This window comes from Ciconia boyciana, chromosome 8, assembly GCF_034638445.1.
Source record: "Ciconia boyciana chromosome 8, ASM3463844v1, whole genome shotgun sequence".
Classification (NCBI taxonomy): Eukaryota; Metazoa; Chordata; class Aves; order Ciconiiformes; family Ciconiidae; genus Ciconia; species Ciconia boyciana.
This window is the reverse complement of record NC_132941.1, coordinates 12,527,819-12,554,394: the sequence shown is the minus strand read 5'-3', so window position 1 is coordinate 12,554,394 and position 26,576 is coordinate 12,527,819. Positions and strand designations below refer to the sequence as shown.

At 42.5% G+C, this 26,576-nt stretch overlaps 1 protein-coding gene across 1 annotated transcript in view; it reads right to left on the bottom strand.

The window, feature by feature from the left end:
• The window catches only part of FBN1 (fibrillin 1), a 158,572-nt gene extending 135,603 nt beyond the window's left edge, over positions 1-22,969 (bottom strand). The window contains exons 1-3 of the mRNA XM_072870543.1: positions 22,800-22,969; positions 7,982-8,064; positions 6,959-7,057 (exon numbers count right to left, since the gene is read on the bottom strand). Coding sequence (XP_072726644.1) covers positions 6,959-7,057; positions 7,982-8,064; positions 22,800-22,969 — 352 coding nt within the window. The remainder of the gene's footprint in view (positions 1-6,958; positions 7,058-7,981; positions 8,065-22,799) is intronic.
• Between the last annotated feature and the right edge of the window lie 3,607 nt (positions 22,970-26,576).

Genomic DNA, 26,576 nt, shown 5'->3' with positions numbered 1-26,576 from the left:
CTCAGTTAAATCAAACCAGTCAGAAACACTTAACTGTCTGCTAAGGCATTTTATTTTCTTTTAGGGATTGATTCTATGAACTAGAAACCAGTATTCGAAACCAAGGATGCATATTTTAGGACAGGTATTTAAAATGGCAGTACAGAAAACAATATTGATTTACAGTTCCTAAGGAATATAGCACATGGTACAAGAATTTGATATTATTCCACCCTTATTCACGAATTCCACAGAATTTGTCTCCTAGTTTGCAATGATGAGAAAAGGCCATCAATAAGGGAAAAGTACTAAATTTCTGGCAGATACCACCAAGAAGAAAGAGAGCCTTATAATCTGGGCAACGGGGGAGGGAAGTATTAAAGGGAAGCATATAACAAAGCTCCTGAAGACAGCCTGGTTCTGCCAACACACGCAATACCAGAAGCTGATCTGCCCAGGTAGGACTTCTTGCGCAAAAAGGAAAAATAACAGAGCGATTTGTTTCCGTATGCCATCTGTGGGCTCACCCCAACTCCAGGTAAAGCTGCTGCCCGCTGCTGTGTTTGGGGGCTGCGGAGCTGACAGACGGCATTTCCCCAGAGCCAACAACCTTCCCCTGCAAGAAGCAGAGGCAGGGGAGCAGCAGCACGCTCTCCTCAGTCGCAGCCCCACCATTTATAATGATTAACATGCAGCTTAAGTCGCATGCCAGTAAAGCATAAAAGTCTGTGCTGCATTTTTCTAGTAATAAGGACAAATATATTTCTTAACTAGAGGTTAGGAACAACTTAAAATACGTCAGGCTCTTCATCAGGCATAGAGAAGCGAGCAGGCCTCCTGACAAACTGAAGTCCTCCTTACAGGTCCTGCTGTCCAGCATAGCTGTGAACTGGGGCAGGCACTCCAGTAAGCAGCTGGGAAATGGTTTCCCTTTTAACATGAACCACATGAAAGGCTCCTCCCCAGATAGCATTACGGTCAGATCAGCATTTTAGTAGATTGTGATGGAGCACTGGATACCTACACCACACTGCCTGAAATGCTCAGGACTGAAAAATAGAAATTGCATGTCCCACCAGAGCCTGTTGCTAACAGGTGCCATGCCAACCACTGAATTTTTCCTGTTGCACAAAGCCCTTAAGCATCATTTGGCTTTTTACAGTTCAGAAGTATGCGAATGGAATTTTATTTTTATTTTCAAGTAGAAATAATAATTTTAACCCTATTGCCTTCTATAGCAATATGAATCCACAAAAGAGAAGTTAAACATGCAATTGGAGAAAGGATTTAAAACAATCTAGCATTTAAAACACTGGTACTCTTAATTCTTCAATTATAAAAGTAAAAACTGTACGTTACATTTCTTATGTGTCTAATAGTTACGATACATCTTTGTTCTACTTTGGATGTACTTCAGGCAACAAAAATGTACTAACATTCCTCAACAAAAAGTAAAATTGTCTGCAAATACAGAGTGAATATCTGGTGAAGATTTTTGGACAACGTCCTAAGTAGGTCAGAAAAAGGTGTATAGTTACTTTAAAATGTGTAGTTCAACTTAGCTTTATACAATCTTAGAAAAACAGAGGGGATTACAAAAAGCATAGGAAATGATATCATCTGTCAAGCAGGGAAGGAACTTAAAAACCACAAACTGATTTCAATTAGAGCAAGCTATGCCAAGAGCTAATTTCCATTCCCACATGAAGACCAAAGCCATTTAAATAGTTTGAACTACGGTCGAGATAAAAAGGTTAACAGTAGCTTATATGATGATTTTCATTTTATTTGTTCAAGTAAAAGTAAAGTATATTTCCCCATTTTGGGATAAGGAGCGGTTTTACACATAACACACACACACAAAGTTTCCATAACTTGTCTTACTGCTTCTTAAAGGAACTTTTCCAAGGTAAAATATTTCTTCCTCCTTTTTAAACTAAAATCATTACGGAAGACTGCTGGGACACCCAGTCATCGTTATTAAAATGAGCCATTCAAATCAGTGAGGTTTCTCCCTTATTACCATGCAAGAAAATCAGAGACATACAGTCAGCAAACTAATTATTTATTTTCTGCCCTCTTTTGAGGGAATGTTGAAAATAGTATTTCCAAAATCACACAGACTATTCTGAAATATTACCCTTCCAAAAGTTTATAGAAACACATGCGAAGGCTGTCTGGAGCTCAGATGATGATTTTAAGATTGCATTTTTGCAAAGTAGCATATTAATGTAGGTCCAGAGTCTCTTTTCTCAGCTATATCAACAATTCCATTAATGTCAGCGGAGATATTCCAGTAAATGAAATAACCTGTTCCAAGGTATCACACTGACAGAGACTCAAGGAAAAAGCACAGGAATTACCATAAGGCTGGTAAATCAATGCATATAGCTTTGCCTTATCTCGGCATGCACAGGAAATGTTAACAACATGAATAAATTATTGTTTTTAATCAATTATTGTTCTCTTTCAGGTCCAATTTGTAAGCAGTCTGCACTGGAAACTTCCGAAGTCAAAACAGGAGTAACTGCAGGAACATAGATTTATAAACCTGCAAAAGAGCCAGCGAGATCAAACACACCCACACATGCTTTGTGTGTGGGCAAAGTTTGCGTTGTTTATCAAAGTGAAACAACAAGCTGCAAGCTTAAGCATAACAGTTCCTGACAATAAATTCGCAGCAAAACTGAGTACCGACTTCATCACACCAAGAGCCCTATCACACCACAACTGCTCACAAAACATTCGGGAGCTCACCAAGCAGCCAAAAGGTAACACACACGCCATCTACTCTCCAATCCCAAACTAAAAAACGTGAGGTGTGAGGGTCTGCGATCCTCAGGTGGGAAAGCCAGCAGAGCCGCTCACCCAGCACCTCAGGCCAAGGGGGTTCTGCAGGGCCGGCCGGCGGGCACTGGGAGGAGAGGCCGCCACTCGTCTCTCTGTGCCACTGCCGAGGGAACATTCCCAACCCAGCCGTGCATGACGCAGGGCTTTGCCTGCCAGGAGCTGTAAACAAGGAATGACGGTCTCATCGCATCCCAGATGCTCAGCATGCTTTCTCTGTCGAGTGACTGACTCAGGAGAGAGATGGCAGCTAGTGCCGGGACACGACACAGGGCTGCAGCCCTGCGAGGCAGCGGCTGCCTCGCCACTGCGCAGGGTGTTGAGAAAACCCGCAGCAGCCTTGAAAACTCGGGAAACGTTTAAAATTCAAGACCTTTTACCACCTCTGACAGCAGCTAGAATGTAAGGGAAGGGGCTGAGCTCCCGGTTTCACCGCCACTGAACAGACATCTCCCATGCCACCCCAAGTGGGATGCTGGGGCACGAAGCCAAGGGCCCAGGCTCTGGCCTCCCCCACCACAGCACATGGTCTCTGAGGAAGACCTTGGTCCTCGGCTGGTGCCTCTGAAGCTGCTAGCAGGGGGAGTGGAGCAGGCCCCATTTTGCACTCAGGCGGCGTAACCAGCCTGCTGGGGGGCGCAGACACTCGTCCCCGCCAGCTGCCACCCCCAGCACCCAGCTCTCGCTGCCTCTGCCACGGCCCCCTTCCTTCAGAGACAGCTCCATCAGCAAATGCCTTCTCTGTTTAGGCCAGCCCAAGCCATTCTGACTAAAACAGGTTGGAAGCAAAACCTGTGGCTGAGCTCAGAGACACACCTGACCCATAACCCTGGGGGCAGCAGGGGGCTGCCTGATGCTGAAGGAGAGACCCTCCTCCTCCTCACTCACCCCCCTGCTCCCACAGGGGCAGAGCAGCGACTCCAACAACATGGCAGGACCATAAGATACGTCTGCAGCTCAAACAGGGGCACGGCTGCAGCATGAACAGACAAGGCCAAAGTAGCCGTGGCCCGGGTGGTTTGGGAGGTAGCAGCGGAGCGGCCACCAGAGCTGGCGCAGCACAGGGTGTAGGACATCTCCCCACACATGCACCTGCAACATCAGAGCCACCCACACAACAGAGCCAGTGGGGGGGATGCCTCCACACATGGCAATCTTATCTCCAAGCCTACTGTAAGCATACCCAAAAATTCACTAATTACACAGAAATAACCACTACTCAGCCAGCAAGTTCATTGATGTCACGAAAATCCCTGCTGAGAAAACCACCGGTTGATCTTTTCAACCATGAATCAGATTCCTAAAGCTGACTCGTAACCAGAAAAGTCCCAACAACTGACCTGCGTAACAATCAGAGTTGAAGGCTTTGTTTTGCTTTCCAATCCACATGCTTTCCAATCTGCATTAATTATTTGACTCCAGCAGACAACCAGTCTGCAAGAGCAACTGTGAATTCAGTTGCTGGCTATGGTTGTACATGCTATAAAACCTGTGCCCACTACTGATTCCTTAAGTACTAAAGACACATGTAACTTAAAATATCCAAAAGATGACTCAGACACATCTCATATATCAGAAGCCATACATTTAATCCTGAGAAATCATGGTATTTTCACTCATATTTGTTATTTGTATTTCGTATGTGACAAACTTGTATCATCCACTTTTGATTTTTTTATTATTTTAACATGAGGTTTTTCTCATTTGTTAAAACATACAATTAAAATAAGGTTTCATTAATGCATATTCTGACAAAATATTAATTGTTACTAATGGAAGCTGACAGTTATCCTTTGACGTCAAACAGTATTTTTATGTTTATATTTACTTTGTTTCCTAATAGCAGATCTAAGTCATCGTGGTCTATTGTGTAAATACATATTCATGGATTTTGCCTACAGTGCCAAGAGAGCAAATGACTTACAGAAAGTGTATGTTCTATAAGCCCTAATGAGGTGCTGGGTCATAAACATTATTACACAAGACTGCACAGAGGCAATAGAGTCTTTCTCTCTACAACAACTCAAGACACTTTTGCTTTTAGAATTGGTTTGTTTTAATAAATAAAGGTGATGTGACCACACACACAAAATGTATCTTAAATTATTGCACTGATTAAACAAGATATAAACAATATATTTTTTAAGCCAACTGCTAAGTCTATTTGTAAAGTGTAATACTTATACCATATTCAGAAAAGCAACATTTAAAAGTGGGCAAACCTATGTAGCAATGTAAGGAAAATAATGTCAGCAGTGATTAAAGCTTATGATTAGTAGAATATTCATACCTAGGAGAAGTAATTGTCTACAACCAAAATAGCTATGTCATATAGGCTTTAGAAGCTGCTTGACTAAAAACTGTAGTGAAGTCCTTCTGCACCCATTTATCTGTGCAACTCCAATGAAGGCTAAAACTATGGAGATCAATAGTAGAATATTTCAGTAACTTTACAGAACATTTCTGTAACTTTACTCGTACTCTATTTTTCTTTTAAGTCTTGACTCATAAAATGCTTCAGTGTGGCCTAAGAAAAAAATGAGGTAATACTAAGGCCCACTCGTTCCTGCCTTTTACAAAGGTGCTAAAACACGTAACAGATGTAGGGATATATCTCTCCTGTTCCCTGAAGGGGACCTGGGAGAAGGTCATACTTTCCTTTACTGGCTTACAGGATTAAGGCGTATGCATCTGGTAAAACAGGAGCTGCAGACCGAGTCAGGAACACACCACCACACACATTTGTGCAGCATTTTGCACCCTTCCTCCTCCCAGTAGTCTCTGGGAGCTCCATAGCTCCATACCCTCCTCACACTGGCCTCTCCCTAACAGACATCACAGGAGCCTGAGAAAGGGGTTGAACTACAAAGAACAATATTTACCATTTTAGTACATGCCATTCCATTACATTCCACAGTTGTTATTGTTTTTCCACTGTTATTGCATGAAAAGGATGCTAAAGCCACAAGCTGAAGTGGCCAGTTATGTGGGAAAACTCTTATCAACTAGGAAAGCAAAAAAATGGCAAGGTAAAAAATACAGGGGCAAAGCAGACCACACACTGAGTCTGAAGAGATATTCAGAATTAAAAGGATGACCATTTTGCATAATATTACAGACCTCAGCTGAGTGTATCCCCCTCTGACATCAGTTAATATGTTGTTCAGATAGTTATGGGCATTGGTGGGAACCAGTTTCCCCCAAAATTCTTCCCAGAAACTTCACATTTTATATAAAAATCAAAATCTTCTATATTCTAAGAGACAAGCACCATACTCAAATGAGAATACAGTGGAGATTACCGCTAGCATCTCAGGCATGAACTGAGATACTATCCCAAGCAAAATCCTACTTCATATCAGATACTCTACCCATGATTAGGCACTGAGCTATCTGGTTCATTCAATGAATTTAATTTTACTTATTTGTTTTCTGGATCCGGGGAACCTTCCTTGAAAACCTGAAATCCAAACATTCCTAGGAAAAGCCATCTCTCCGAAAAGTTTCATTTCCAAAACATCTGTTTTTTCTGATGAAAAGCTGTTCCACTTAAAAACCTTGACCAGTTCTGTACCTCTAGCACCTACAGAAGTATCACCTGAATAAGGTCAGCAATATTGGATTCAGAAGATATGTACTGAGCCTGGCAAGGAAATGCTATAATACTTGTAGGCCTATGTATGTAAAATACAGTACAGTGTCTGGCTTAGTAACCCCCAAAATGAGCGCAGAATTACAAAGCAAGTCAAATTCAGCCAATTGTCAACAGTCATCTCTCCATCATTACAATTTTTGTGCTGTATATGCGTGCATGTCTAGTGTTGAATAGCGATAAGACATTTTGCAGAAAGCAAGGAAGACTGGAATTAGTGTTACAAACTGGCAAATGAATATAGCTTCCAATAAAACTAATTTGGTTTTAATTTGGCAAAAAAGAGTGTCCCCAATAGCTAGTCTCTGAGTCGTTCTTCAGTTTCATCATAGGAGGCTACGCATTCTTTCCTGTGGTAAAAGTACGTCTGGTGACTCAGAGGTTATTTGTCTTAAATACTGACCACTGAACTATCTTACATACCTTAGTAGCTTCACAGACTCAAAAGAGCAATATCAAAGACAGAGAAGAAATACTTACTTGATTTTGAACCACAGGAGGGGGCTATCTGACCATTTGGGCATGTGCACATGTTTGGTCTAGAGCAAAATCCATCCCCACAGGAATGTCTGCAGATTGCTATAAAGAAAACATAAATGCCTTTAAAATATGCTTCAAAAACCCCAAACACATAAAAAACACCTGACAGAAAATATGCATTCAGCACCATAACATAAATACCTGCAAACTCGTTAAATTGCATACAACCGATTCCAAAACAGTTCCTCCTGTTCATGCACATCTCTACAGGGGACAGCTAAAACCTAGACCTTCACAATCTCTTAAGAAAAGGTCTGGGAACATGCCACAGACCACACTAGATATAGGGAGATTTCCTTGGAAAAGTGAAACTGTGGTCCATTTTACCAGACTACTCTTGGAGGAAGGATGGCACTGAGGCAGCATTACAATGCTCCCTTTATTTCTGCACCAGACACACAAAAGCGTACTAATTCCTATCTGACAGCACTTTGCCTCAGTATCTCTGGAGAGGGTCTTACCAGCCTTAGGCAAAGTGCCTTTAACAATTATTTCTGGTACATTGTACCATTACACATGAATATGCATACAGCACTATGATGTATGTATGTATACATTTATATCCCTACATATATATTTCAGGGATATGGTCCAAACAAGCAGAGCAAATGTACTTGCTGGCCCAATGCTGTTGCCTCCTTCCATTAACTTAAATAGATTAACATATTCCACAGCTACTCACTCCTGAGAGTCCACAACCCCCTTGGATCCCTTTACCACAGACTTAAACAGAACATGTGGATGAGATTAATCCTTTCTTAAATACTGGTATCACATCACTGTATTGTAGCCCACAAAACTTTGTATATTAGCTTAATATATTTAAAATGGTAAAGAAATGATGTACAGCTGCTATTGAAACCATACAGAAACACATTTCAGTTATGGTATACAATTAAAAATACCCTGACATAGAGGGACAAAGATAAACCTCAGTCATAACATATAACTGGATTAACTTACGGACTATGCATTGGTTTCCACCAGGTAAAGTTTTCCATCCAGGGCAACAGTAAGCATTGTAACGTGATCCACAAACATTTGGTCTGGAAAAAAAAAGGATGAATTTGTACTTTTACTCAGAAATATGTTTCAAAAGTACAGGCATAAAAAATGGAAAAAGTAAATCACTGCAATATACATTTCAATAATTAAATCTGGAAGTGTTGTATGTTTTTAGCAGAACTGTATGCCTCTGGTTGTTGGGGTTTTTAGGTAGCATACACTTTTATAAATTGAAGATCACATTATAAACATGAAATCAAATCAGTAACATCTGAACAACAGGAACAGAATGGGCAAAACTTGTCTCATATCACTCCATATCTGGAAAAGTAGCATACAAGGTTTTTGAGCAAAACTCCCATTTAAATACAAAATGAGGGATCACACCCATCATCACTAGTGAACACAGAGGAAATCTAGTGCCCTTTGAATGATAGTTTTTAAGCTTCATGTTGCTTTCTCTTCTTTACTCTAAAGCACTATTACTGTTCCCTGTTTTGTCCATGAGCAAAACTATGTATGTATGTGTGAGCGAAACACACCAACCGTGACATTAGCCAAATAAATGAGCCAAAATATGTAAATGCTTCATTAGCAAAAATGACTTGCTATTTAAAAAAAAAATAAAATAAAGGATGTGGGGTGCATGTAGAGAGATAGGGTCCTGTGAAATGAATATGAAGGGCCTACTGCACTTGTTAAATGATGGATCCATAGGAATTTTCCTTTCCAACCCATTCCCCTCATCCATATTTACCTTTTCAAATAACTGTATCACTAGAGTTTACAATGAAAGCTGACAGGACATAACACTATTCCTATCGTGATTTTACTGGTCAAAATAGAAGAGCTGAAATGGTTCTATGCCCCTCACTGATAATATATCTTTTTTGTCTTTAATCTAGCTTGACCTATTTATTTAATGCATCTATCCATGCAAGTAAAGCTAGTAAGAATAGCTTCAAAAATGGGAAAATGTGCCTCCTTTTGTTGTATGTTTAATAATCTTATCAGAAGAAAATTTTACAACCTCTATTAACATTGTGAGCAATTACTCAATAGATTAATGCAACTAAACCTAGATATAAACTAGTACTTCCTAGAAACAGCTTTATTAAAATACTGTATACAAATTAGAGACAGATTTAAAGTGTTTATTGTTTTAGGAAGGGTTTTCTATTATTATTTTGTCCTTGGTCTTTCAGAAAGTTTTTCATCCCTAGTATTGCAATGTCTAAGTAAACAACAGTTACCGCACATGGTGAGACAACTTAAGACAACAATCTTGATATATACAAACATTTATTTATGCACATTTTCTAACTCACAAGACTTTTATACTGTATTTATTTAGGGATCTGCATTGTTAATGCAATTTCAAGTATTCCGATTACACCAATTTTGGTGACACCTAGTCTTGTCATTAAGTGCTTCACCAGAAACTACTTAAGTCAAAGCAAACACTACCTTTACCTTCCACTAGTTCTGGATAATTACAAAGTGGCAACCGAGGTGAATGTGAGCAACACAATTGGACTTGTTGCAGGACCCTTTTCCCTTCCTGCAATTGGTGTTACAGACTCAAAGTCTTATTCATATAATTCCAATGTATTCAGTTTTAGTAATGTCAGCTTTCCTTTTCCCTGCAGGGCTATAACCATGTAACTTTCCTAGAGTTCCCTGTTCATCAATGCCAAATGTTGCTCCACGATCATCTGCCAAGTAAGACTGGCAAGCAGACAAGTGAGATTGCTTTTTACCTTCTCCAGTCAGAGGAAATAATGGAACTTACTAAGACAGACAGAATGGGTTTGTTGCTACCTGTTACAACCTACAGGCATAAACCACCCATTTCTGATCCAAGTTAGTAAGAATCTATAAACAGCTGACCATAAAGTGATGTTTAGGTACTCTGTCAAATTTCAGTCTTGGCAAATACATGGCTTTGGGGACAATCTGGTCCAAGCTAAGAGTCAGGAGCAGATTTTTGTGCCATAGAGAAACCTGATTTTTAAAATCTGTTTCCAAAATGGGGCTCTGGAATACCTAGATGTGCCAGCAACCACGAAGTCAGAGACCCTGGGAGCCTTGAGGATGTCCGCAGGGTAGGCTAAGCTGTACACCCAAAAGAAGCTCTAACTCGGATGCAGCGTGCTTAGCTTTTAAAAAAAAAAAAAAACAAAAAAAACAACACCACAAAAACCTCATCAAACTGTACTTCCATGGAACACTTTGAGGCTGACAAGTGCATTTTCCAGTGGAACACTTTTTTGTCAGAAAGCTGCTGTCTAGCTTATAAAAGAAGCCTATATTAAAGTCTGAATGCTACTTCTTTGAGAGGGAGGGAGTGTTCTTTACTTGTGCTTATTTGTAAAATGTCTTTAAAAATAATTAATTTTGAAGGTTAAATGAATTGATATTTATGAGGTGATCAGACACTATAGCAATAAATCCGCATAAATAAATAAATAAAGTATTCAAGGGAATAACAATTTGCCTCATGTAAAATCATGGAAACCATCAATCAAATTGTAAAGGCTCTATCATTGTACTTAAACAGTTACCCACTGTTGTGTTTAATAGAGCATATTTTCCTGCTGATATTATAAGCTATGAATACTAAAGAAGCATTTTACATTCTTCTAAAACTGTTTTCTTGAACACCACTATAAACAGAGTTCAGTTATAAAACCTGATTTGTAATGGTAAAATAAGCAAAAATGCATCTATACAGCCCGAGCCACCTGTGGTGCCCACAGCACCTTCCTTTTATTCCAAGGCCCAGAGGAGGAAGAGAGCATCTCAGGAACAAAGCTGTTCCCATTGCAACTTAAAAAAGACAAGTCTTTCACTTTATTTTAGAGTCACTTATGAACTTGTAAAGTATTAAACGATTTCTGTAATGGTATGGTGCTGAGAGACAGTATGACTGATGCCCAGAGTTTCATCAAAGATGTCCAAAATAAACAAGAAATTTTGTCTTCGATTAATGATATGCAAGTACAAATTCAGTAGCAAAATGAATTGAATAATTGTCAAAAGACATTAGTCATCAACTAGAAAAGTCTTAGAACAGCAGAGAGAAAAAAGTTCATCTGGAAATTCTGATAACTAATGCTTGAGAGTGATAGGTCTGGCTGACAGCATCTGCACGCACCAAACTAGAAGATCTTCTTCAGGAACAACCATGGGGAACCTCCACCCTTATTGTGAAGTAAAGCTTCGTCTGTCCTTCCCACCTGCGTGGGGATGGAGCCCAGGCAGGACTGCAGCATCAGCTCCTTCAGATGGACACACACAGCCCTGCCCCAGGTCAGTGCTGTGCTACCCCTGGGCTGTGGCTGCAGCACGGCCTCTGCCTGTCACGCATTCTCAAGTAAACGGTCTCCTTTCTCCACAGGGCAACACTGACGTCGTCTCACAGAAAGGACCAACTGGGTCCATCCCTTGCTTGCTACTCCTGCTCCCAATGCCCCGTCTCAGCAAGGACAAATGGCTGCCTGGCTCTCCCAAATGGCACGCAATTACCCAGCAGCTGCGGGGGGCTTTGTGGAGCAGGTACACCAACGTAAAGTGATGGGAAGGAAACCACGCTAAGCTTGGCAGTGCCTTCTGATCAGATATAACCACGCAGCGAAGGCATGTGACAGCCAGAGAAGTGAGGGAGGTGTTCAAAAGCCCTGTGTGAAATCTGCAGCGGGGAACACCACCCAGCCCAGGAACGGCGGGGGCACCTCCAGCATTGTGGCTGTCCTCTCCAGGGCCCTGGCAGAGACACAGCCAGAGCCCCATGCTGCAGCCTGCCCCGGGGGTGTGCTAATTCTGTACATCCCGCTCTGCCCTGCCTCTGACCCCTCGAGGAAATTACAGCCCTCTCCCGAAGAAAGCGTTGCCCATCTGCAGCTCCCACAAGAGGAAGAGTTTCTGGCATTGCTGCAAGCAAGGCTTCAGGCGGAAATTTTGTCAGCAGCACTGCCATGCACCAGCCAATGCTGGCGTAACCCAGGCTGAATCAAACCCAAAGCGTGGGTCTTGAATAAATTAGACGGAGAGACCAGACAGAGTGGGCAGAGAGCGGCTGAGAGAGTAAGAGAGACAGCTGATCACCAGTTACAGCTGAGCTGAGATGCAGGGATACCCGGGAGAGTTTCTAATCACTCCCTCAACTCATTTTTCCTCTCCCTAGGAAAACACACAGGGATTCTTCCTTGCAAGAAAATGTTTAATGAAGGACTTGTATTAACTATTTGGCTGCAGGGACTAGCATATGTTTAACATAATGCAGGGACCCAATTTTCTGGCAGAAGAGATACAATTTAAAGCAACATCATCAGCCAACGGTTATTTTTAGAGAAGCCTTTGCCTATTTTTCTTCTTACGTGGGTTACACTTACGTGGGGTACCTGCTAAAACTGTACCCAGAATTATTTGCAGAGAATTGGAGTGGTGCTTCCATGCTTGCACTGGGAGTTAAGAAGAATGACAAACAGCACCTCAAAGAATGGTAGGCTGGTCTTAAAAATATGGTTGCCTATGTCTGAATATAACCAACATACTAAGAAATAGTACCTAAGGCTCCATAGTGTGAAGAGGAATAGCTTTTACTAGTTGTTTTCCAGAGACACATAATCAGATCTATACCTTTTGCTGTAAAACAGCTTTATGTACCTTCCTAAGCTCCTCAGCATCTCAGAGTAAATGCTAAAAGCACAGAGTGGCCCAGCTCTGCTGACTCTGCTGGAGCTTTACTCAGCTTTCCCACTGAATCAAGAAATTCCATTGTTAGAAATACTCCAAACCTGAGTGGACACGGCTGCGAGCAACCTGATTTCAGTTCACCCTGCTCTGAGCAGGGGTTGGACCACATGGCCTTCTGAAGTCCCTCCCCAGCTAAATGACAGAAGCCAGGTACTTGGTGCACAAATTAGAGGTCGATACCCAAAGCACCTCCTTTTGCTGCACTGGTGCCTACCCCTTCCTCCAAGGAGCAGCAAGCAAAGCAGAACCGGGAAGGGAAGGTCCAGTTCCCAATGGGACACAGCAGCTAACAGCTACAGCATGTGACGGGCAGCCTTCCCAAGCCACCTGCCACCCACCACTCTGCACATGAGAGCCCAGCCAAGCAGCCTGGTGGTCCTTCATCCTCACCACTTCCAGTCAGCACATCCACAAACTGAGAAACTTAACTATGTGGATGGGATAGAGAAAAAACACAGACACAGGTCTCCATTTAACATGCATAAGCGTCATTTCCAGATACCCTAAATACTTTAAGCAGGGATTGCTTCTCTGTTGTTTCGCTAAATATTAGAAAACAGAATTATTTTAGTCACTGTGCTCTTTTTCATCATTCAGTGAAGATGATTAAGAGGACTCTTGAAGCTATTTATTTCAATTGTATAAAAGGAAAACCTAGGAAACAATGCTAGACTCTGAGAGCAAACACAAAATTTACTCGCTATTATCCTATAAAGGATAAGCATGCATTTTTAAGCAAAACATGTTTTTTACATACAAAGGATTGCATCTGATGTACTCATTTTTACCATGCAATAAGTGAGCCTGGATGTTTGTGCCATGCAGAGAGCCTAATATGATAACTATTTCTCACTCTGACAGTAAGGATACTGCTGTCCCAGAATCCTGGCTCAGTTCAACTAAAAAAATAACATGCTGAGCAGCTCTACGGGTGTCTTTGGCCCCAGTCTCTGTGCAAGTCAAGAGTTCAAAATGACATGCAAGTTTCCTGCAGCAACACTGAACACTTTTCTAACCCTAACTTCCATCACACTGTGACAGCTAAGTACAGCAATCCAACAACAGCATTTGACATTAAGTGAATTCTTCCGCACTTGCTCTGAAAATCTGCCCGTGTCTTTTGCAGGGACAGGCTCATCTAACCTGACAGCCAGGCATTGTTCTCACTCATAGCCAGGGACAGACGCGTTTATGGCATGTATTCCCTCATTGTTCCACTTGAGAATGTCAATGGGTCCACTTTGACACCCAATGTACGTGGCTGTATAAGACATGTAAAGTACAAGTATGCCACCACAAAAAACTATCTGCTGGCTCAGACAAGCATGGCTGGTAAACAGGAGGGATCCAGCAGGTACTTTCTCAAAAAAAAAAAAAAAAAAAAAAGAAAATAAAGTGCATTCAGGGTACGAGAAATAGCCTTTCTACCCTGGTAGCACTAAATAGCATCCCATGGGAAACAGATGTAACTGTGGGCTAGGGCAATGCTTAGCTCTCCAGATGTCACTTCCAACAGGGAACAGGGAGAGACCGGGTTACACCTCCCGCACCACTGCCCGCACTCACTATGTACCTATAGCTGTACCACAATAGCTAATGGCTATCGGTGGAGGTAGACCTCTAACGATCTCCCAAAAGAAAGCACGCAGGCAAGCTCAGGACCTCCGCCAGCCTGCACTGTGCACTGAGCTGATCAGCAGCACAAGGACTGGCATGGGGCATGCTGGCCAGCCAAGCCCCAAGGCTAGCCAGCCCCTTGTCGAGGCTTTCCCAGAGGCTGCGGGATGAGCTCGTACTACCCACCATCCCCACCTTGGAGCAAATGCAAGCATTTAGGGAGAGTCATAAACCTGACACTTGTATCAATACTTGTCAGGGAACGCCCTTAGGTGTTAAGCAATGCCATTAACTTGTGTTTTAAAGTGCCATCCCTTAGGATACTGGAAGATTTATTTTAGGTAAGATAGCAGCGTTTCTCCTCCCTCCCTTCACAGCACACTGTATCCTACCCTCTGCCTTTCTCCTTGCTAGGATAGCAATACTGTGTTTTCAAAGTTCAGTTAACTGCATGTCTGCCATAAGGCAACAGGAAAGCCCTCTTGATATGGATCCCCCTGTTTTAGTTCACCTTGTTCCTAGCAGCCACTGGTAATTTACTCTGTATACAGGGAAGAGAAAACGATGAAATATCAGAGGGAAAAAGAAAGAAGGAGAAAAGAGACAGAAAAAAAATGTTCCTGAAAGGAAAAAAATTTTAGTTTGAAACCTCAGCTGAACATCACTGGATATTCTGATGTCCTCCAGCAAAACATGAGAGAGAGGGAAGCTTGAAAAAGAGGATGAAAATGATTAAGACTGTAGACAAAAGAACTGCGGCTTTCATTTGGTATTTCTGAGGCTTTAATGGTCATGAATCATTTCATAAAATGAGAAGTAGAAAGGAAAACAACAGATTCTCCAGCAAGTCAACATTCAAAATATTCTTCCAGATAAAAGCTAGAACTCCTTCATACTTCAGTGAAGATCTATAAGCAAAACCAGAAGGCACAGGTTTTAATTTAACAGGCTACATTTTACCTCCCAATGTACCATCCAAAGAAGAGCCCAACTTTACTGAACTGTCACAAAAAAAGCAAATGATTCTTCTCATGCCTCTATCTGCACATCAAGCTTAGCATGAATGAGGCTGTTCAGTAGGTCTAAAATCCTTAAAAAAAAAAAAAAACAAACACTGAAGTGGGAAAGTCAGAATGGATGAGAAAACAACCAAAGGAGACATCCACAATACAAGACCAAAGAGCTACAAATATATTTTCCAGAACAGTGCGATGGTTAATCAGAAACACTCCAGGCCACAATTGTTCCATTCTACAAAAATATTTACTGAGTCTGGGGAGTAAGACCAAAGTGACACACATGCATCTATATCCTCTTCATCTTTAGGGTTCAGCAGGGAGATGAAGAAGAGGAACAAGATGGAAGGTGATCTTACTGCAAAGCCAAAAAGCTAATGATTAATTTCTTACTATTTCCATATGTACACATCCAAAGATCCCTAGCTCCTAAAGTCTTGTTTAAGTAGAGATGGCCTCCTATTAGCCAATGTCTACTACATTTCTATCAAGAGGAAGTTTTCCTGGTGATCCATGTGGCTAAATATTTTGCGTCTTGCATTTTGGGTAGTCTTTGCGTTTGGTATTGACTATTCTAATAATCACAGGCTGCTGAGTCCATGAGCTTATTTGAAGTGACCCTTGTCAAAACTTGTACTGAAGTTCATATATAAAACATGCAAGTTTGCAGGATGGAAGATGAATGACAATGAAAAAGACTGTCCTAAGTGAGCAGCACTGCTGAACAATACACCACCGGAAAGGAAAATAAGCATACAGGAAAACAGAAGCTGCAGTTTTATTCAATAAGTATCACTGTAAATGAAGCTGACAGATGGACTGTCCCTGCCAAACCCTAACCCAGTGATCCTCCCATTGCTCCCAAATAAACTGAGAGCAGCCCTATGCTTACTTCAAGTCTGCATCCTCAAGCCCAGTATAGCCCCAAAGGTTCTGGCACAGCAGTGAGAAGTTGCACATAGAGTAGCTTATCCAGTTAACAAGGCAAACATACCCAGATCAGACTGAATCTGGTGAACAACTTGTGGAACAACCACTGAACACAAAATGTATCCTGCGCTGGCTAACAACAGGGGAGAAGTCTACTTTTACAAACCTTAAGTGGGCTCTTGATTGAGGAAAGTGCAGCTGTGGTTAGCATCCCAGCCGTGTGCTGGAGGCTTCTTCTGCCTCCTCCAAACAATTCTCTCCGGAAACCTGCACTGCAATCTGCAAATTACTGTACCCTGCTGCAACCAGACACGCTCTCTGCAGGTGCTGTTCTTCTCCCCAACCCTTTATGCATCCCGTTTCTAAAGACTGAACACCACCTGTCCCCCCTCAATAAAGGTCAACTAGCCACCAACAAACTGAGATCAGAAAGTCTCCAGAAAGACAACACCACACAAAAGATTAGACAATTCCATCACACATCCATGGAATAAAATTATTACCTAGAACACAAGGAAAGAAACAAAGCACAATCCATGATACCTCTTGTTTTCCGAGTCAGAGCTGTAGTATACATCTGTTTCTAACCTGCCAAGCAATTAAGTCATAGCCACAAGCAGCCTTACACAGGACCCCTCAAGATGGAGGACAGCAAGGTACCTTCCTATGATGGGACACAAAGTGGCAAACCCAATGTGAAATTCTCCACTGACTCTGCACACAAAGTACAAACCCATCACAGGCCAGCTGTGACCCATCCTGCGGCATCTGGGTCAGAGTATCAGGCCAGCCTGATATAGCTAAGAGCTATGCAGACCAAAATAAATACAGAAATAAAATCAAATAAATAAATAAAAGAGGGGAAGAAAGGAAAAGAATTACATCCAATCCTGCCCTCCTGATCTTCAATGGCAAAGCGGTGCTTGGTGACAGGAAACCTGCTTCATCCGAGTCCTCCGAGCCAATTTTACAATATTTCCAAAACAATCATGTTTCATACAGTCCATCAAGAACGCTGCTATACTGTTTATTGTAGCTTTTTTCTTCTGTTTGCTCTATTTGTGACTTCCTATCATAAAATGGGAAAAAAGTATTTCTCTAATGTATTTGGGGGGGGATGTCTGATGCAAATTTCAAACAACAGACACATGGCACTTCAAAACCATTTGTGTCCAGCTACAATATACTATGAGAAAAGGTCACAGAGGGGAAGACTGGCTAAGAGGTTGGTAACAGAATCACATGTGCCCAAGACACTCACCAGTAAAAGGGAGACTACAACAGTACCCACCAAAAGTTTTAACCATAGGATGGTTTTTCACGGGCATGCCCAAAATGAATTGAGTCCTAATTCTGCACTATGAACTACGCAGGCCCAGAAGTCTATCCCCATAAATTATAAACCAGAATTGGGATTAAGGCCATGGCTTTTAAAGAGATGGTGTCTGAATGACAGGATTTGGAAATCTAAGTGGAGAGTACAAGGACTACGTAGGCCTGAAGGTTATTTACTTTTTACTGTTTTTCTTCAGGCTGAAGAATAACATGGAACTATAACAAGAATGCTAGCATGGGAGCTTTGCATTGCTACTGGCTCTGGATAAAGCAATCCAGTGCAGACTATTGTCAGACAGCTTTCATTAAACGCATTTAAAAATTTCCATATAGTATTTAAACTAGTATATTCCAAAATGTAATTAAAACCTATTGTAGCAGCCAGGGGAAGACGTCTATATGATGAGACCTGAAAATGATGTGTTATTCCCTCTTTAAATATTAGCCCTTCAGCAAGCATTAATAACAGCTATTGCCAGCCACAGAATAGATTCGTGCTGGCTTCTTGCTTGGTTCCATCTGCTTTCCCTACTCCTCATCCATACATCCTGCTCCCCAGAGAAAGTCACACCTACATCAAATCACATCATACAGTCCTACTGAAAGAAAGGAAACGTACATGAGAGACAGTGCCAAGATCTATGAACTCATTTCACTCTAGAACTAGATTTCCAAGGATAATGTAATAAGAAAAAAATAGTATCACAACCATTGGCAAATAAACTCAGAGAGGTGCAGAAACTTAACGCTACGTGTAGTTGCCAAGGACTTCAGGTTTTACATTAGGATGCACTGGCATGAAGGTTGCTCATCCTCCATGTAGGCTTTACCCCGTAAGGCACAGATGACTGGAAGGAGGTTGGCCATGCCGCCTGGAAGCCAGGTGAGTGCTCTAGCACATCAGGTATTACAGCAACGTGCATGTATGTTTAATTAAGATTTTTATTCCCGAGTATTCAGGCTGCCTCCTGCTCACAGAGTGACACGGACAAGGTGTGGCACCAGCAGCTGGCCAGAGGTGTGCAGGCCAAAAGCGGTAAGAAAAATGTTTGAGGTTTTTCAGTATAAACCAATATTTACCGGTACGGAAAGTCTGCTTTTCTTCAGCAGGCTTTTAGTGGTAAATATTGGTTTAAAACGAAAACCAGAAGCCTTAATTATATAGTTGAATACTGGAATTATGTTATAGATTTATAAGATTTATTTTATTTCAGGGAGTAGTGATGCATAAAAAGGATCATATCCAACTGAGTTTACTCAAGTAAGCATATCAGTAAACCTGTGGACTTCATTTGGGATGACCAGAAGAAATTGGTCCAAAAACACTCAATCCTCTGTTGAATAGCTTTAATCCAAGAGTTTTATGAATCACTTTGGAGCCAACTATTCTGTTCTGCAATATTTGCTATCATTTTAACTTAATAAAACCAAAGAAATTAAATCATTCTTGCACAAATGCATTTAATTAGTATCTTAATTAGAGTCATGTCACAATTCAGCTATTTTGAAGAAATTTTAGTTCTTTTAAAATTTCTCCTGAGCTATTTGTTAGGCAAATAATTGCTTTCTTTGGCCATTATACTGAGAAAAGACAGATAAACATGATAAACATTGCTTAAAATATTATTAAGAACTGACTGATCCTCATGAGAGTTTGAGGTCTTTGTCTAGCATCATCAGAAAATGGGAAATCCTAATTAATTCTAAGATCTTTAAGCACAATACTTCTTGTATTCAGTCAAGTACCAATCAAATCACCAGTAAATTATTTTTTACTTTATATTCAAATGATTGAAACATATATAAATGGCTGACTTCAAGTATATATCGTTTAGAAAGAACTTCCCATTCATAGCCAGTTTTGTAGGTTTTATTTCTTTGGAAGTTGACACTACATTCTTAGGTGTTTAAGGGGTAGCAGGATAATGGCTTGATGCCTTATAATTCAATACATTAACATTTGTGTTAAAGTTTTGGGGATCCAGAGGATAAAAGCTTATTATTTTAACTTGCTGAATCACAAGGGATTCCAGAAACATTTCCATGAATGGAGAATCTAGTTATATTTTGAAATAATTACTGCCTTTATTCTGATTGCTTTCTGATCACTTAGAGGCACCAGCACATAAACACACATTGCCTTAGACCAAGCATAGATGGCATTACAAGGACTTCATTGCTAACGTCTTCATAGCTGGACCAATTTAAGCTTGCTGCTCATGTAGTTTGAAGTCTTAAAATGAGTACATAAGAGGCATTTCCACATAATTCATAATTACTGAAGTTAAAATATACTTCTAGAATCATGTTATATGTTCGGACAGCTCACTGGCATAAACAGTGACGCAAAGGTCACAAGGATGAAAGCAAACATCTCCTGCAATCAACAGCTTGCAGTAAAAAATGTTAAGTGGGAAAAATCATGAGAATTGAAACAGATCTTAGGCTTCTTCACTTTAAGATACAAGACCAGTATTCACACAGAGGCTAACCTCAATACATTTAAATGCTACAAGACTTCCAATAGTTATTATAATCAAACATGCAAAAAGTCTAAAAGTAAAGGGTTTTCTCTAAAAATGTATCCCCACGCTCCTAGAATCAGAGCAAGAGTTCGTTGCAAAAAGAAAAAAAAAAAAGACTTAGTCAACTACAATAACATGAAAATAAAGTTTCCCAGCATCTGTTATGACTTGTATTACAACTCTCAGATTCCCAAATGTATTTGTACTGATGAACAAGTTAAAAAAAGAGTATGTCTTCTTGTAAAATCATATTTTTAGTGTTTTAGTCCTTCAGTAACAATGAATTCTCCTTGTCTAATGTATATACAGTTCCTGTACATTCAAAATATGTTTTCCATCTGGCTTTCCAAAGAATTAGTTCCAACCTTGTCTGTTAAAATGACAATTCTTTTTATTCATATTGTACAGTACAGTACCACACCTAAGGAAGTACTCACAATTTCTAAACTGGAAATATCCAGCAGGATTCACCCAACAACGATAAAGATGACTGTGTGTTAACAATCTCCTCCAAGCAATTTGGGAACTCTACAGTCAGCCTCAAGTGAGAGTTACAGAAAAAGATCTAACAAGCAACCAAATTAATAATTTGTTTTGTCTTTACTCTATATCTCAGATCACCTGGCAAATTATTACATTCTTGTTAAGAACCTGCTTCCCAAGGGCACTCATTCAGATTTGGAATATTCCAAAGAATTGAGCGAGACATAAAATACCTAAAATTGATATTGCCATTATCTCTAGATTTGCAGATTACTAAGTAGATATGTAACTCATAAGTAATACACAATAAAAGGAAGAATCATTGCAAAGTACATAATAAATTGAAGGCTTCAGTTAAACATAAGAATCAACTCATAAGACTAAATGCTTACCCTAACACATTTTAGATTCCAAAAATAATTAACACTTGAAATATCACCTCTTGATGCACTATTATTACTGTCTAAACAGCACAGTTTTAGACCAACAGTTACATTCATCAAAGAAATTTCATCCTCAGCTAACATGCCTCTAACTCCCACCAAGTCAGCACATGTGTGCTAGATGGCATACTCTGTCCCACTGATCAGAAAATGGTGTTTGCCAGTTTGATATTAACTCAGAGTTCTGTAATGAGCAAGTCTATTAAAACATCCTGAAGAATAAAGGCTCTTTCTGATAAATATTTTTCCTTATCATCTTTTATTGCTTGCAATTAGTCCTACAGACTTTGCTATATGTCCTCCTCATCTCCTAGAACAGTTTTTGTCACAGGAAGAATCTACTTTGTCCAACTATTTCTCTTGTGACAATGTATAAGGAAATGAAATAAGAGAGTCTGACCCTACAAAATCAGATCCTTGAAAAACAATACCAATAACTTGCATCCATTTTTGCAGCATGGGGACCTAAAAACATAAACCTTTTCCAATCAGGCAAGCATAAAAAAAAAAGCCAAGATTGCAAATCTGAATATAAATAAAAAGCACAATACAAGTATAAGGAAGTTAGCAAGAAATTAAAGCATATTCATCAAGGCCTCTAAAAATAAAGCTGTAATAGCTCCTTTTTGAGGAAATCAGGAAAAGAAAGAAAATATCTTGTATCTGTTACTGAAGCATAACTATGCCCACGTAATTTTTGCTACATTTGCCCTCTGCCTGATGAGTGAAAAATCTGGCTATGGGCTGAAAAGGTGCATCGGAACACCTGAAAAAAGAAAACTCTTTTTTCTTCCAATGTTGCAAGCTTTTCACCTTTACAGTGAACTAAATTTTCCACTGCACACACACGCAATGCCTTTCAGCTGACTTAACAATTATTTTTGCGTTGGAAAGGTGTTCCATTAGAATTTGGAAAACAGTTTGCCTGACACAGATTTACCCTTTAAAAAAACACTCTGCTAAGCATATCCCACAACGTTTCATAATGATTTTAAACTCCTGTATGCTTGGACTCCCTCATACTAGTACTAGATCGCTCCGATACAAAAAAATGGTCCCTATTCTTCCTCCCGCCGTCCCCAGTTCACGAGGAACACCAGATAAGCAAAGACAGTCCACTTGAGCGCAAGAGAAGATGCACATCGCAAAAAAGTTTAAGGTGGAGATGAGGGAGGACAGCTAATGGGAAGGGCATGCAGTGGTCTCCGGGCCTCATCGCTATTCTGCTTTATGCAAAGCACAAGGACGGGACGCGGGAGGAATGCACAAGCCCGCAGTGTGCCTTCCCAGAAGCGAAATTGGCAACCTCCGAGCTGCAGCGGCTCATCCTCACCAAGTATCACCCACCCAAAGGCGAAGCAAGGCTGCAGCACGCAGGGGACCCAGCACCCCGACCCGCGGGCTGCCGGGAGATCCCCGGGAGGGCGGCGAGGCTCCGCGCCCGGTGCCCCGGCGCTACCCCGGGACGCTGCGGGCGGTGTCCGACGCCCCCCAGCCCAAGCTGCCCCTCGGCAGGGGCAGACCGAGGCGGGGCCGGGGAGCTCCCCCCCGCCAGCTCCCACCGCAAAGGGGCAACGCATATGGATGCCCGCGCACGGATGCAGACAGATCTACGCCCGCTCCCCGCACCGCGCCGCGGCACCCCGGGAGGGGCCGGCCCCGCACCTACCCTTTGAGCGCGTCGTGCCCGCCGCCGCCCTGCCCTCGCCTCTTGGCCCGGCTGGCCCGGCTCTCCTTGGCGCTCACCCCCTCGGCGTGCCCGGCGGCGGCGGTGCCCGCCTGGGACGCCCACAGCACGGCAACTCCCAGGGCGATCCCCAGCAGCCGCCCCCGCCACATCGCGTCCCCCGAGCCCCCGGGCTGCGAGCGGCCGCCGCCTCCTCTCCGCCGCCGAAGTCCGCCGGTCCCCGCCGCCCTGTCTCCGACCAGCCTCTCCGAGGCGAGCTGCGAGGGGAGAGAAGGGGAGGAAGAGGGGTTAGGGACGGAGGAAAAGCGGGCGCGGCCGCCCCGCGCCCCCCGCCGGCTGCCCCCGCGCCCCGGCGCCGTCGGCCCCCGGCCAGCCCGACGCTCGCTCGCCCGCCCGCGGGAGGCGGCGGCCGCGGGGGATGGCGAGGGGCTGCCCGGAGCCGCGCGGACTCTACCTTCCCTCCGACAGCATCCGCGGGGGCTCCCGCTCCCGCACCCGCCGCGGACAGCCCCCGGCCGCCGCCACCGCTCCCGGAGCCGCTCCGGAGCTGGAAGCGTCTCCCGGGCACGAACCCTCCCCGGCTCCCCGAGCCGGGCACCGCGGCGAGCCGCGGCGGCTGGAGCACGGTGCCCGGCCGGGGCGCGCCGCGGGCAGGGAGCCCCGCGCCCAGCCCGCCCGCCCCGGGAGAAGCCCGCTGCGAGGGGCGCGCACCCGCTGGAGCCGCCGCCGCCGGCTGCCGTTCCCGCTGCTGTTCCAGCTGCGGCCGCTGCACCCACCGCTGCTCCAGCTGCGGCTCCAGCTGCCCCCTCCCTCCTCCTCCTTTTTCCCCTCCTCTTCAAGTATCGCCCGCGCAACACTTTCTCGCGAGAGAGAGGTGCATAAAAATGTCCCCCCACCCCCGAACCGCCACCCCGGGGGCTCCGGGGGCGCTCGGCCGTGCCTGGGCGGCCACGGCGGCGGGAGGCCGCTGGCGAGCCCCGCGGCGGGTCACCTGCGGCGAGCTGCCGGCCGGGGGCTGCTCTGGGGGATGCTCTGCCCCAAGAGGCTCCCCGGGAGCCGCAGGAAGCGTGCGGTCCTGCCCGGGAGGACGGGGCTCTGCCGCCTCCCCCGGCTGCGGGGGAAGCCGCGGCCAGGCAGCGCTGCCTGCTCAGGTTACCCCGCGGCTCCCGGCGTACGCCGAGGCAGAGGCATTAGCGTCTGGGCTAGTCTTAACGCTGAGCAGCGGAGTAAGTGTGTACCACAGGACCGGGGCGGGAGCTGAAGGAAGGGGACGCCTGTGCCTCCGTCTGAAGATACACACTGTCCTAGAGGTGCAGCATTTTGCATCTATGTAGTGGCTTAAGAAAAAAATATAATAGTATGTGTTTCCCTTAGAAGGCAAAGCAGCAACGATGTTGGCTTTATTGTAGAGGCTGCTGCAGAATAAACAACGCACTTTCTAGCAACTAGCATGGCACGGACACCGACGCACCGAGCTCTTCTGTACATACTCCTGAATCTCTACAGCCAGCTCCAGGACAAATGCATGCCTCATCCTTATCAACGAAGTAAAAACTGCAGGGCTTTTTTGCCGTTATGCTTATGGGCTGATTTAGAAGAGCAAACCACTCCCACCCCTTGAAAGGTAGAAAGTTTTAATGCTGAAAGAATTCGGGGTGGGGGAAGGACACTTAATAGAGTTCAAGCCCAGGTTATATACCCCAGTCAAAGAGCTCTGTACTGGGATTATCCCATGTCAACATACACAGAAAATACAAAACCAAAAAAAGCAAACGTATTAGACTGAAACTGAATTATATTTATGCGTTCTGCTGCTCCTCACAAATATTTTAGCGGAACTGGTGGATTTCCTAATGGGCAAGTATTTTCATTTTTTTGTTTCATTTTTGGTTTTTGTTCAGGCAGGTACTGATGGTGAATGGTTCCGTATTATTGAGTTGATATTGCAAAAGCTCAGCTGCACGATTTTATAAGCAAGTAGCTGACCACCCACCCACAGCAGCTGCCAAGCCACCCTGCCCAAAGATAAATGCATGGTGTATTAGGGAAAAAAAGGAAGTACCATGCAAGATTTCCTAGTACCCGTCTCTTTTTACAGGTGGAATGTAACGGTGACACAAAATCTGATAGATGCTATTTGAAATATATAGTTGTAATTGGTTTATAGTAGTTTTTATATTATGTATATAAATATGCATTATTCTTCTGAATGTACATAGAAGTATTTAAACTAGTACAGGAAATGCTGTATTTGTGTGTGCTCACCACAACAACAGCATTCTAATCATTTTGGATTATTTTTGTCATCAAGAAAAGTGGTGGACTCTGCAAATTACAACACAGTCATTTGATTTTGACGACTCCACTGTCACTGTTTAACAGTTTAATATGAAAACTTTCAGACGGACACTTAATAGACAGGTAAAATGTAGATGTGCAGTGAAATACTATGAGACATTGGCACAAGAAAGAAGTAATGGGATTCAGAGTATGGCTCTTCAGTGTGTCTGAACAAGGCCCAGGATAGTAGCAACCCAAACCTTATACCACTATTTTGTAACTTGTACAAAATGAATCAAGGGAATTAATTTAATTCTTTAATTCTGCATGCAGAGTATTACTGATTTGCAGTTTGCACCATAGAAGTAGAAATTAGGGGTTTCGATAAATGCAAAATGCTAATTTTCCTGCTACAATCCAGATGGATAAATAGGAATTTGGTTTTCAAAAGTTTTTCTTGTTTGTCTGCCACATAAGCAGACAAAGATAAGATTTATTTTTTTTATGCCTATGCTTGTTGAAGAGACAATATAGCATTGTGTAAAGGATTTTGTATTTATTTTGCAGTGGCAAATTAAGACTTGCTCAAAAAAGAAGAGAGACCAGGATAAAGGTGGTAGTAACTGTCCCTGCTATTAAGAAATCCAGGACATGCAGCGCATTGATATACAATTCTCTTCCTTCACTCTCGTCTATGTGTACAGCAAAATCTAAACATTTATTTAGTGAATATAGAAGGTAAATGTGTTTAAACCAAACCACTGCAAAAAAATTGTTGCCAGAGATTTACTAATTATGTTTATAATGCGAAGATAGAGTTTACCAGTAAACAAAAGTGAGTTATGAAAGAAATTCTGGGTTACTATTTACTCAAACATTCTTTTGGTTTCAACATTTTCTGTTTCAACAGCTCTAATTTTCTGGATGAGCTACCAGAAAAATATCTAGTCTGTGTCACAGGTTAATGGGATGATTTTCTCATATCCTCTAGGACATTTTATGATGTATTATCTGGTATCTTGCATGGTTGCAGAAATGTGGATTACACTATATGAAGTAATGTTACATGATATGTAGGCTGCCCATTAATTAATCTAGTGAAATATGTAGCACATCATCAACTTCTGGTCTGTCATTTTAAAGAATATGCTTATATTTTAGAAGTACTTAAATTGTTGACAACTTTAAAATAGTGCCCACCTGGGTTCTCAAACCACTAGAAAAAATACACTGTCACAAGCAAAAGACTTAAAACAACTTTTGCTCTCTGCTGCTGAACAGAGCTACTAGGAAGGGTCATCCACACACTTTCCCACAGCCACTTGAACCTTTGCAAACATTTGGGCTCTGAAGAACATCTAGACAAACAGATTCCTATATGGCCTCCAAAACACTTGTCATCCTCTCAGAAGTTTCACTCAAGAAAAAAAACCAAAACAGCAATTCTGGTCATCCAGTTGATCACCATCTCCAACGACA